The sequence below is a fragment of the Rhipicephalus microplus genome, chromosome 8 (genome assembly GCF_043290135.1).
Source record: "Rhipicephalus microplus isolate Deutch F79 chromosome 8, USDA_Rmic, whole genome shotgun sequence".
Classification (NCBI taxonomy): domain Eukaryota; kingdom Metazoa; phylum Arthropoda; class Arachnida; order Ixodida; family Ixodidae; genus Rhipicephalus; species Rhipicephalus microplus.
The window spans coordinates 31743370-31755419 of NC_134707.1; the positions used below are offsets into that span (position 1 = coordinate 31743370).

At 43.2% G+C, this 12050-nt stretch overlaps 1 protein-coding gene across 1 annotated transcript in view; it reads right to left on the bottom strand.

Moving 5' to 3' along the window:
- Nucleotides 1–11537, bottom strand: part of LOC119165754 (uncharacterized) — a 73058-nt gene extending 61521 nt beyond the window's left edge. Inside the window, exons 1-2 of the mRNA XM_075871461.1 lie at nt 11432–11537; nt 4364–4497 (exon numbers count right to left, since the gene is read on the bottom strand). Coding sequence (XP_075727576.1) covers nt 4364–4497; nt 11432–11498 — 201 coding nt within the window. The 5' untranslated portion in view covers nt 11499–11537. The remainder of the gene's footprint in view (nt 1–4363; nt 4498–11431) is intronic.
- Nucleotides 11538–12050: the final 513 nt, after the last annotated feature.

Here is a 12050-nt window from a genome sequence, read left to right on the forward strand (position 1 = left end):
TAACTAATTAAATGTAAATTAAGAAATAACAACTTCCCATGTATACCGAAGTGAATATTTTACTGGCCAGCCAGAAACACATGCCCAAAGCAATAACAATGGCTTAAATCAAAACGATTGCGTGATCAACTTACTATATGTTCGGTTTTTGTACGATAGGTTGTCTGCGGGAACATCAGAACTTATTTACTTACAAGAATATATCTTTAGTTATTGACAAAAAGATGAGCGTAGGCACAGGTGGAGTTTTCGAGTGCAAAATATCGAAGAGTTTACGATACTTAAACAGTATTATCATTACATAAAGTCTACTTTAGTCCATGTCGCAACCCCATCAAAAATGGCGTTCAACGGGTGGAACGAAGGGAGCACTGAGCTCAAGAATGTAAAAAAATCACCATCCTCTGTACAAATCACTCTGCACAAATTGTTAATCAGCCAAAGCTAAAACGTGCGGCCCTGGTGTTTTGCACTAAGTTCATCCCGACGCTTCACTGAAGACTTTACCAATTATTGGCTACATGTTCCTGCTTATTATTGAGGTTAGTTTCACTTGGGTTTACCACAGTGCTTATTTCGCATGCAGCACATTGTGCCTCGCATGATTGTGGTCATGGAGGAACGTAATAAGAGAGTAAATTAGTTTCGCAAAGTGTTAATCAAGGGTATTCTTCTCGAACCACAGGTGGTCACAGTTGTCGCTGCTGAAGCGAAACTGCCGCAAGAGAAACTCCCACCAAAACTGAGCGTGCAGTTTGGCGAACACTCTACCGTCATCATCACGTTGACGCAGTTGTGCCCGCAACGTCGCGAGTATATCGGGGCTTGGTTGCGAATGTTTGGCATCGCTAGCTAAGCTCGGTGGCGTGGTTTCCTAGATTGGCATTTACGCTCACAATTTAACGTTGCTTGGAAGGCTCGAGGCAACCGGTACTTAGTTGCTGCGAGCGCTTGGCCTTTTGGGCCATTTTTTTTGCCCAGACAGCATCATCGATCCGGTGATTGCAAGCTCTCTTTCGTTTTTACTGTCAGCGCTGTTAGTAGTTGTCCGTCGCTTACCTACGTGAAAGCTTTGAGTAGATACTCATTTGCGCGTGCTTTGGCCACGAGTGTGACAAGACAAACGATGTCAGTGACAACGCAGCCTGTGGCACGCGTGCTTGAGTCCGACGCTGCGAATGACGTAGCTGATAAAACAGTCAACACAGACCACTCATTACACCAATGCTGAATTGTTTTGATTTTTCTCCTGCGAGTCATATACAGCTCTCGTTGTAAAAAAACGAGTGAGAGGAAAGGGGTAGTTGATCTGGGAACTACTGAGCACATTGTAAGTGCGGTAGTGCAAACGGGTGTGATAGTGTCAGCAGAAGCACCTGTCACATCGAGTGAATACATCTTTAAACGGTGATCTCATGACAGAGGGGGTAAAGGGCTGCACGGTAACTTTTAGCCCAGGTGGTCGCGCTAGATGTTCCCGTTCACTTCCCCATTGCTGCAGTGGTGCGAGTCCGCCAGCTTGATGCAGAACAAGCTTACTTCGGTAAATGTAACGCTATACCATAGTCAACTCCAAATCTAGTGAATTTCTATTTACCCTATAGGACTCTAACAGATAGCTTCGGGTGGAGCGTTTGCACGGCGCACAAGCATAACAGTGGATACGAGGTCATTGCGCCATATATGGCAACGACCACACAGATGAGCTATTCAGTCTGCCCAAAGCAATACCCAATTCACAATCATATCGTTCTCAAAAAGCGACGTAGCTACAGGACTTCGTTTGCTGGCACAGCGGGACGCAAAAAAAATTGATAAATGCTCTCCTACATTGCTTGAGCGCCACTCTGAAGCTTCTTTTTCTGTCTGTAATATAGCGAGTTGATTACACACTACTGTGCCGACTGTAACTTGGCGTTGCCTCGAAAATGCCAACCCGTCTCTTACTGTAATACGAGCACTTCTACGAACAATAACTGCAGCTGAGAAAAAAAACGATTGTTCACCTTTGTGAGCGCACACGTTTCAATGCGCTAAAACAAGAACACATAGAAACACTAGTTAAACTGGATGATGACTAACTGTTGGAAGAAAAGAATCTTTGTTAATGACCGGGTTCACTCTCAGCCCAGAAAGCTTTGAAAGCATTATCGCCTTTTAAAGATGCTAGTCTTTCATGGGGACCTTTGACGCAAAAAGTTTGGTCTGTCTGTACATTTGTCTGTCCGCTCTTAACGGTGCCCTAAAAGGCACCAAATGATACCCAAAATGACTGACCCCATTCGCAGCGTTCACTAATATTGCTCAAGATTCAGCATTTATACTTGTGCGATTATCAAAGAAAAGCGACTATTGCTCATATCTGAAGCACCATAACAACACTCCAATATTTTGTATGTTTGTCTTTTACGAGAAAATCATAAGATGAACAGGTGAAGTGCCCCTGACTGGCTGGCCGACGTTTCGATAGCAGGACTTATCTATTTCAAAAAAGATAGCTCCTCCTATCAAAACGTCGGCCAGCCAGTCTGAGCCACTTCACCTGTTCATCTTATAATTATCCCACTACGTTGTTTTCATCTGTCGGCTCTCTTCAAGATTTCACTAGAAAAGGCATACATAAGTTATTCTAAAGGTCGTAGCTTATGCAAAGCTTTCACGAAAAGACAAGTGTTTCCAACGCTTTGCTAAGGCACCGCGGTGGTGGCACCAACCCGTCGCCTTGCGTTCTACGCCTTAGCACCTACGAGACGGGCGCGCATCCCGCGCTCTTTGTTTTCAAAGATGCCTGCCACATAGCGCTCACGTCTCACGTGTGACATGGCTTGATGCGCTCGTTCGCCTCCGCTGCATGCTCGAGGCACTCTAACGCAGCGCCTCCAAAATACCTTTCACCGATTTTCTTGGGCACAACATCTAAAAACGTTTTGTTCACTCTCCCCAGACGAGAGTATCGTCTTTTGATGACATTTGCGGTGTACCATGCAGATATGAGGTCAGTTTTCTTTTTGTAGGCAGTTGTCTATATGGACTGACTTCAGGCAATGTCATACTACTTTTTTTGTTTTTTTAATTTGTGCTCTTCTTTTTTGTTGTAGCATCTTCTTTCTATCATCTGTAATTTTCTTCCGTCTTCTCAGCAAAGTAGAGCCAGCTGATCTCAGAACTTGCCAACATTTTTTATGATGATAATGAGGATGATATCCTCTTGCTGATGGCACTCATCCACAAGGAATAATGGACCCGAAACCAGGTGGCAGGATTTGAGTCAAAGCCATATCAAGCTACAAACACTGGGCCTTTAGTCCGAAAGAAAATAAGCTTCACAGAACAGGCAGTCTATCAGATGGAGATATATGGTGGAGTTATATACAGGTTGTAATTAAAACCTAAACAAGCAAATATAATATCATCATCATCAGCGTGACTACGCCCACTGCAGGACAAAGGCATTTCCTATGTGCCGCCAGTCAACGGCCCTGTGCTTCCCTTTGCCACTTTCTACCCGCAAACTTCCTATTATCATCTACCAACCCAACAGCATATCTGCCCACCTGAGCAAATATATACCGGCATGGTAATCTTTCTATTACACGTATGTAATCAAACACAGCATAGTAGACCTCCCAGGGGCTATAACCTGAATAGCCTCACCAACTGATGTAATTAGCGCTACACTGATTTTCCACTGTAACTTTTTTCTGCAGGAGGGCGACGAAGTATCCTTTTCTTTGATTGAAATACCGGTTAGAGAATTAAAAGAAACGCTCAATCGTCTCAACATTAAGGCGAACCTGCCAAAACAGGGATGTGCTGAGTCCAGCTTTATGTAAGCCATTCTTCAACTTCGGTACTTTGCAGCATAGTCTGGTGAAAGTTACTTATAGGTGTCGTGAAAAACATCATGTGGAGTTTTGCAGACACGTAGCGTCACCTCACCTCTCAGCACAGTCTTCGGTAGCGCAAAACCCGATTCACTTGCAAAGTTCTGAAGAGACTACGTAGAGAAGGGTCCCCGAAATTCTGAGCGCCTGGAGTTTTTAACGTGGATCCAAATCTGAGCACACGGGCCTACAGCATTTTCGCCTCCATCGAAAACACAGTGGCCACAATTCAATCCCGTAAGCTGCGGATCAGCCGTCGAGTACCTTAGCCACTAGACCACAGTGGCGGGGCTCCATACTTAACGTCGGCAATGGCTAACCCAGAGAACTGGTTTTTAGTGTCTTCAATGGTTAAACAACGTTTTAATATTGCTAGACAGTTTTGATTATACAATTGTGTAGGTAAGTGTGCTCATATGTGCTTCGTTGCGAACTTAAATATGTCGTTCTTTTGGAAGAAAAAGTAGTAAATTGTTCACCTTTTTAAATATGTTCTCAAAATAGGTCTTCATAAAAGTTTCATTCGTTCCGTTCGGAAAAGTTCTTTTAAAAGTTTTGTCGTACATTACTTGTGCGTGCACCGTAACGTTTTCCCCCAACTTTGGCTCTGGTCCTGAAATAAAAGATTGAAAGCTCTTGAGACAGATAATAGCTTTTTCTTCCGTAGCTCACAGGTAAGTGGAGCGCACAAGATAATTATTAAGGTATCTCGTGATAAAGTGTCTGACAGCAAATTGGCGATTCAGCGCCATGTTTCATTCTCATTTATATTGTTAGGAGCTGCTGTCCAAGCTACAATTGTGCTGCATCAGCATTTTGTCTGCGTGAAATACCTTCCCGTTGGTAATACTAGCTACCCTTCATTATTGACGCGCGCGTTCCTTAGCTGCTATTTGAGTTCACTCAAGCAGATTTTAAACTATAAAACTTCTGCTCTTCCGTGCGCTATTCTGGTGCAAACACAGTTTTTGAAAAATGTTGATCGTTCGTCGCTAACAGAGAGAGCAGCATACGTAACTTTTTCTTTTTCATCTCAAGCGAAAGTAGAAAAAAATAGGGCTTCGGAGCTACTTCGTTGTATTGTAAGCTGAAAGTCCGAAAGAATTAGTAATGCTATACAATCAACCAATGTTCCTCACTGCTGCTGCTGCTGCTGCCGCTGCTACACATCCGGAGTTATGATTTTCCGCTGCAATGCCTTCTGCATTGCACGGCAATGATTGCACTTCTATCAGTCAATGCCAAGTTGAGTGTTTTTCTGTATTAGCAGTATATTCTCGCAAGCGAAGGCATCCCTAAAACAATATAGTATCCTGCTGAACAGATCTCCCCTATCAGTTAGTGTAGAGGGAAAAAAAACGGTAAAGCATTTGTCTTTACCACTGCAGATCTCTTCCAGCGTACTTGCACCAATGTGAATGTCATAACGTTCTTTTCTTTCTTTTTGTGATAAATGAACGCTTAGAATACTTCAATTTTTTCATCTTCCTTCTACACGCTTCACAATGTACACTCAATGTGTTTTAATTGCAACACTTTTGTTGGGTAGTAGCAGAAGTGCAGACACTGCTGAAAAATAATTTCACTTGTGTAGCTTGTGCTTTTTTTGATAAGTTTACGTTGCCTTTTTAACGTGGAATTCATACACTTGTTAAAGGCACAGGTAAATGCAAGTGTCTTTTGTGTCGTACTTAAGGTTGTGGCCAAAGCTTGTGGCTTCGTTTTGTTGTTCTCATTTACCAATACAATATCTCAAGCATTTTAAGACGATAGTCTTTCCTAGGGACCTTCGACGCAAAAATTTTGGTTTATCTGTCTGTATGTACATTTGTCTGTTGTCCGCCCTTAACGGGACCCTAAACGGCACCAATGTGGCCAAACGATACTCAAAACGGCTGACCCCATCTGCAGCGCCTACCAATATTGCTCAACGTTTAGCGTTCATACTTGTGCGATTGTCAAATAGAAAGCAAGTAGCAAGCAAGCAAGTAGCAAGCATATATGTGGCAACATATCAATACGTCAATATTCTGTATGTGTGTCCCTTACTAGAAAAGGCATACGGAAGTAATTATATGGACCACAGAGTTCATCACGTCGCGCTGACCAGGCAACGCTTGCACGAAAAGGCAAGTGTTTCCGACGCTTTGCTAAGACGACACGGTGGTGGTACCTACCCGTCGCCTTGCGTCTACACCTTATCACCTTCGAGACGAGCGCGCAGGGCGTGCGCGCTTTCTTTTGCCAGATAGCGCTCATGTCTCACGTGCGACGTGACTTGATGCACTCGTTCACCTCCGTTGCACACTCGAGGCACTCTAACGCAGTGCCTCCAGTATACCATTCACCGACTTTCTTGCGCAGAATATCACATAAACGTTTTGTTCACTTTTTCCAGACGCAAGACTATCTTCTTTCGACGACATTTGCTGTGTAACAGCCGATACGGAGCCAATTTTATATAGATATATATTTCGACGTATTTCAAGTCACAACACTTAGACAATCTGGCAAGTTATGTTGAAATAAATATTTCAGATGATATTGCGGACTATATATTTTAGTGTGTGACGGGGTGTAGATATTCAAGCACATTTATTTTAGACTTCAGAAAATTCGAATGTGATTACCATGTATCCCATTCACACTATTTTATTTCATGCGGTTGGCTGTGAACTTTGCTATTATATCTTTCACACCATTGAATTTAGTGAGAGTAGGGCATTTGGCCTAATATAGACGTCATTTATTTCACTAATGTTCTCATTCATACAAATATGTGTATATTTCGATGCAGGAATTATTGTTGACATGCTCACGTGTTGCTCATTATCTACCACTTGGGCGGTAAATACTAGACTTCTCCACAGAACTACCCGTTTTCCTGACTAAACAAAAGCGCTCAAAGTTGAGACAAAATGGGAGGACGCTAAAGCTTCGCCTTCAAGAGCAGATCGCGATAGAATTATCAGGTTTAATGCAGAATGGCTTCGGAATTGCTAACCTGCTTCGGTTCTTGGTGCATGCCTCAACCGTACCGCTGTGAAGAAACGAGTCACTGTCCCCGTAACATTGGTGATTTTAAAGCATCGTTGAAATCATCTTGCAAGCGGAGTGGCTAAATGCCGACTACGCCAAAGATTTTTATATTGCTATTGCAAATGAGCAAAATGTCGGCTAGGCTTCCGCTGGGCAACGCATGAACCTTAGCAGTAGCTAACTTAGCTGATGGTTTAGCTACTGATGACAAATAAACATATCTGAGCACTTTGTAATAGGTGAACCTTTAAACCATCACTCGTTCCTCAAATTTTCGTTTTGCCGCCTGGCGCGATCATCACTTTCTTCCACATAAATATGTAATTCATTAACGAGACTCCTTCCACCACATGACATTCATGTATTGTGTCCTTTTTTCCAAACAGTGCGAAAAAGTATAGAACACTTGCTTGCCACGCAGATGTCTTGATTTATTTATTTGTTTAGTTATTTGTTTTTCAAGTGCATAAAGCCGTTACAGAGGGGGGTGGGCTTTTAAAAACATAAAAAATACAATATTTAAATAGAATTTAAATGTGTTCAAACAATTGAACCTATTTTAGGCTGAAAACGTGATTGTTTAGTACAGCCAATAATGATCTAGTGTCCTCCATACAGGCAATGGAGGGAGAAAGGTGGTTCTCCTGAATGCTCGTTTTTGGTAAAAAGGAGTCGGAAAAACATTAGTGCGGCAAAACATAATTGAAACGTTACTCTGATGATGAAGACGCGAGGATGGGTATGAAGTGGCTGAGATGTGCTTTTCTTTAGGTGAATTCCTTTTGTACACCATCTTTCGAGAAAACATAGACGAGAAAATTTTTTTTAAGTTTTAACTATATTAGTGCAAGGTACGATTTTATTAGCAAAAAGCTAGCTGTGTGGGAATAGTTTGGATTGATGGAACGCACTGAACAATTTTGAGCTAATTCATTGATAGATGTTAATGTTTATGACAAGGGTACCCAACAAAAGAAGCAGACTCTAGCATGGCTGTAATTATTTTTTTTGTAGAGTAGTAACTTTAAATTACATGAAGCTTTCGAAAAATTTCTGCGTATGTGCCCGAGAGATCTGTTGGCATTGTTAGTGATATGTTCAATGTGCTCCCGCTAAGAAGGGTTATTGGTGAGCTAAATTCTGAGACATCTATATGGTTTCACGCACTCGAGGTTGGTGTTATTAATGCCATAGGGAATGAGTCAGGGTGATGCGAGAAATGAACCATTTCACATTTAGTGGTATTTTAGAGCAGGAGCCAGTGTGAGCACCAGTTTTATGTGTCATGTAAGTCTAGTTGAAGAATTAAGTTATTTGCCTGATTAGTTATTACGCGGTATAAGCACAATCGCCAGCAAATAGTTTAATATACCTATTCATAACAACACATATGTGATAAACGACTCCGATTCTCTCCCATGCGCATCTTCGTTCAAGGAAGGGCGTCTTAGTGTTCAGGAAAAAAAATCACAGCATATCCGGGGAGTGAATGAGGATGAGTGGGGCGAAGCGTCCGTTCATCCGTGCATGCGTTCATGCCTCTGATCGCGTTTGAGAATGCAGACGCCACGCGGGTAACACCGACGACATGCGAGCCAAGGAAGCTGAGCGCAAGCGTCTTGAACGTGCCCACCGCTCCACTCCGTCCATGGCCCACCAACGACCCGCCATGTACGGTAACCATCCAGAACACTGAGACATAAAGGAAGAGGAATAAATGGGGAAGGACAGGGAGGTTAGCCAGTTCTCCGACCGGCTGGCTACCCTGTACTGGGGAAGGGGGTAAGGGGGATAAAGGGTGAGAGAAAAGAGACGTTGTAGAAAAAAGGAGACAGAAGGTCATCAGACAATCCACGACGCTGCTTACTCTAAGAGCACTTGCCCACAGAAAGCGCAACAACGCTCTCAATGCCTTGCGTGCAGAGTGAGACTTAAAGTTTCCTAATATACACTAGAAGGAACTCTGGCGCTAGTGTATTTGGGAGTTGCAACGCACGGTGCTTCAGCGAGCACGGGAAGGGTGGGTAGTACACAAACTTGCCTGATATTCGTACTTCTGGCCTGCTTTTGGCTCCGTGTGTGTTCTTGTGGCTTGGAGCTGTTTTCTCACAAAACAAAAATCAGGAAGTGTTGAGCGGTAGCGCTTCACGACCCTATTATTTTAGATTTACCTTTCCAAATCGGGTCACGAATTTCAAAAGGGTTGAACCTGTCTTTAAAAACAAAGCCGAAACACAGCAATAAACGAAGCCGCAAGTACAATTCGCCGCTAGCAAGTACGAAGACTAGGCAAACGTGTGTACTACCCATCATTCCCATGGTAGCTCAATGATAGCAGCGACAGAGTCCCCTCTAGTTAATTTTAGGAAACTCCATGCATTGAGAGAGGCACTCGTTGGCAAAGCCCGCGCAGCGGCCAATCGGCACGCGCAGCAGCCAATCAGAGAGTAAGGGCACTTCGGAGATCAGCTGCAGAGTAACGCCATCTAGGAAATAAAACGAGAAATGGTCATCCATTTCTTTTGCCTCCTTTTCTTTCTCGTCTCTTCTTCTCTCGGTTACGCGTGACTAGTCACAAAGGTACACTATAAGGAGCTTCGCCCTTAAAAGACTTCCGGCAACCAACTACTCGTCAGTGGCGCCGCCACGTCTTTCCTAGACCTGCAGTGAAGGGGCTACTGATGTGCAAAAATAACCTCAACTGAGATGGTAAGCCACGAAAAGAATTCGGCTACTTCGGCAGTTGACGTTGAAGCAGCGAGGAGCACGGTCGTCATTGTCGTGAGTCTCGCGAAGGCGGCAACCATGGAGTGTACAGCGCAACGAAATTTAGTCGCCGCAACACCGGGCACCCTCATAATCTCACTTAGTTAGCAAGGCCAGCAGTGGCAGCCCGTCGAAATCACTACGTACACCATGAGCTGGCCGGGTTGCAATGAAACTTTCTATTGTGATTTTGTAGCAACCATTCTTTCAATATTTCAAGCTTTTAAATATTGCTGTAGTGTGCGCACTGCGTCGCACGCTTAACTGAGAAGCGCGAGTACGAGCTTCTTGTGATTGTTCTTTGTGTGTGTGTTTTTTTTTTGCTTTCGTGATGTAGGTATTTTATTAACACTTCGCGTTGCGTTTATTTGTACCTGCCTAAAGTTCTTTCAGAGCATAATTTGCTTTCCTATCTGTTCTTTTAATTCCGCAAACTTTGTTTTAGTTATAGTTTCTTTTCGATGACTCCTGCATTTGTCCTTGTTTGATGAAATGCCTGTTCTTAACAAAATCTGCGTGTCTTCTTTAAAAGTACATCAGTCGGATTGAAACATATTTACATATAGACCTCCCCACGAGTCAACCACCTTACAAAAAAAAATTGAAGTGGAGGCCTTTCCGGCGTCTATGGCCGAACCGCAAAGTGGAAGCCTGAGAGCCGGCCTCATGCCGCTGTTAGGACGGAAGGAAGATGAAAATTGGCAGCTCACACGTACCTTGAGATTCAATTTTATGCAAAGCACGCAAATGGAAGAAGAGGGCCTTGTAATTTTTAATGAGCGAAACGGTACGAGGTGTCATAAGGATGTGTACAAAAATTGTGCACAAGGCGAACAGCCACATATGTTTTATGTAACCAGTTGATTATAGTTGCGTAACAATGCCAACAACCACATCGGTATTAGCAAAACCAACAGCAGTGAGCTAATTTGTAGCGATAGTGCTCGCGAGGATAATATACCTGGTCACTGCTTCAAAAATTACCTTCAGGGGATGATGCATACCTCCAATCGCTTTTGACCCGATGTTACGGCTGCATCATAGGAGTACATATGTAATCTTTATAAATGGACAGCTGCACAGCAAACACAATTTATGTTTCACTAATATTGGCGTCTGTTTCAAAAGTAGTTCCTGCACTTCGCGTGGCTGTGTGGTAGAATACTTGGTTGCCAAGCAGAGTGCTAGGATTCGATTCCGGCTGGGACACTAGCATTTATTCTTCATGTTAGATGCCTAAGCAAAGCTGCCTAAGGCAGCTGTTAGTTAATATTCAAGCATTAAAGTAACGCAATTCTGTTCTCGCCGTTCCTGGGTAAATATAAATGGTCAATCAGTTGCGGCACATACCTCAAACCAGTGGGACCTACCCAGCAGTGGGTATGTGTCATTATCTTGTGGAAAGTGTTTGGCGACGTACGCGACTGAATTTTTACTTTATACCATAACCAGCGAGTCAAATTTGTGCCTAATCTTACTCTTGCACAGTAATTTTCGTTTATCCAATAAAAAGGGAGATCAAAAGACTACCCAGACGTGGGCGACTAGATGGATAGATAGATATGTACGCAGACATATGCTCAAAATAACCTACTGCACCTAAAGAAATGCTTCGTGTTTGAAATGTAGGTGAATGCCTGTCACCTTGAAGAGTTTGAAGCAAATTATTACGAGGCAGTAAACACTTTTTGCAATCTCAACTCAAGTAGTAGTAAAATAGTATGTATAAAAAGACGACTTGCCTTGAGCACGTGACGGTGCTGTGTAGAACACTGTGCAAAGCACGACAATGTAATAAACTCGTTCCATTGTTATAGAACTGTTGCAGGTTCCATGGCCAGTAACTGTGCTATGTGCTCTTTTATACATTTAAATAGGCGCCTTCAGGAAAGGTGAGTGCAGTCGCCTGCCCCCAATAAACGTCAACGCAGTTCATTATCGCTTTAGGTAGCAGGTGGTTGGGATAAATGGCGTATATCTGGTCATTTACGCTAGGCGAAACAGTATTTGCACATGCCTGTACCAATGGTGCTTTAATGGCATAGAATGCTCGTTCGGCAAATCTTTGTAAATATTTGCACTCAAACGGCACAACCTCCAAACCAGCCATGTTAGCCTAACAAGCCTAGATCTGGCGATGCTGAAGACGTGCGTCTGATTCTTGGAGGTAGCCACCGCACTTCCATTAGGGCACAAATGAGGGACACGCATGTACCTAGGTTGCGTTGAGAGTTTCTCGAGATCATTACCATCGAATTGACTGCTTTCAGGCTGTTAGTGAAAAGCTGTTTTGGTAGTTGGTTTCTTGTTATTCCAACGTAACAGCGCATACTCTTGTCCGAAACAAATCTTTCCTTGCTT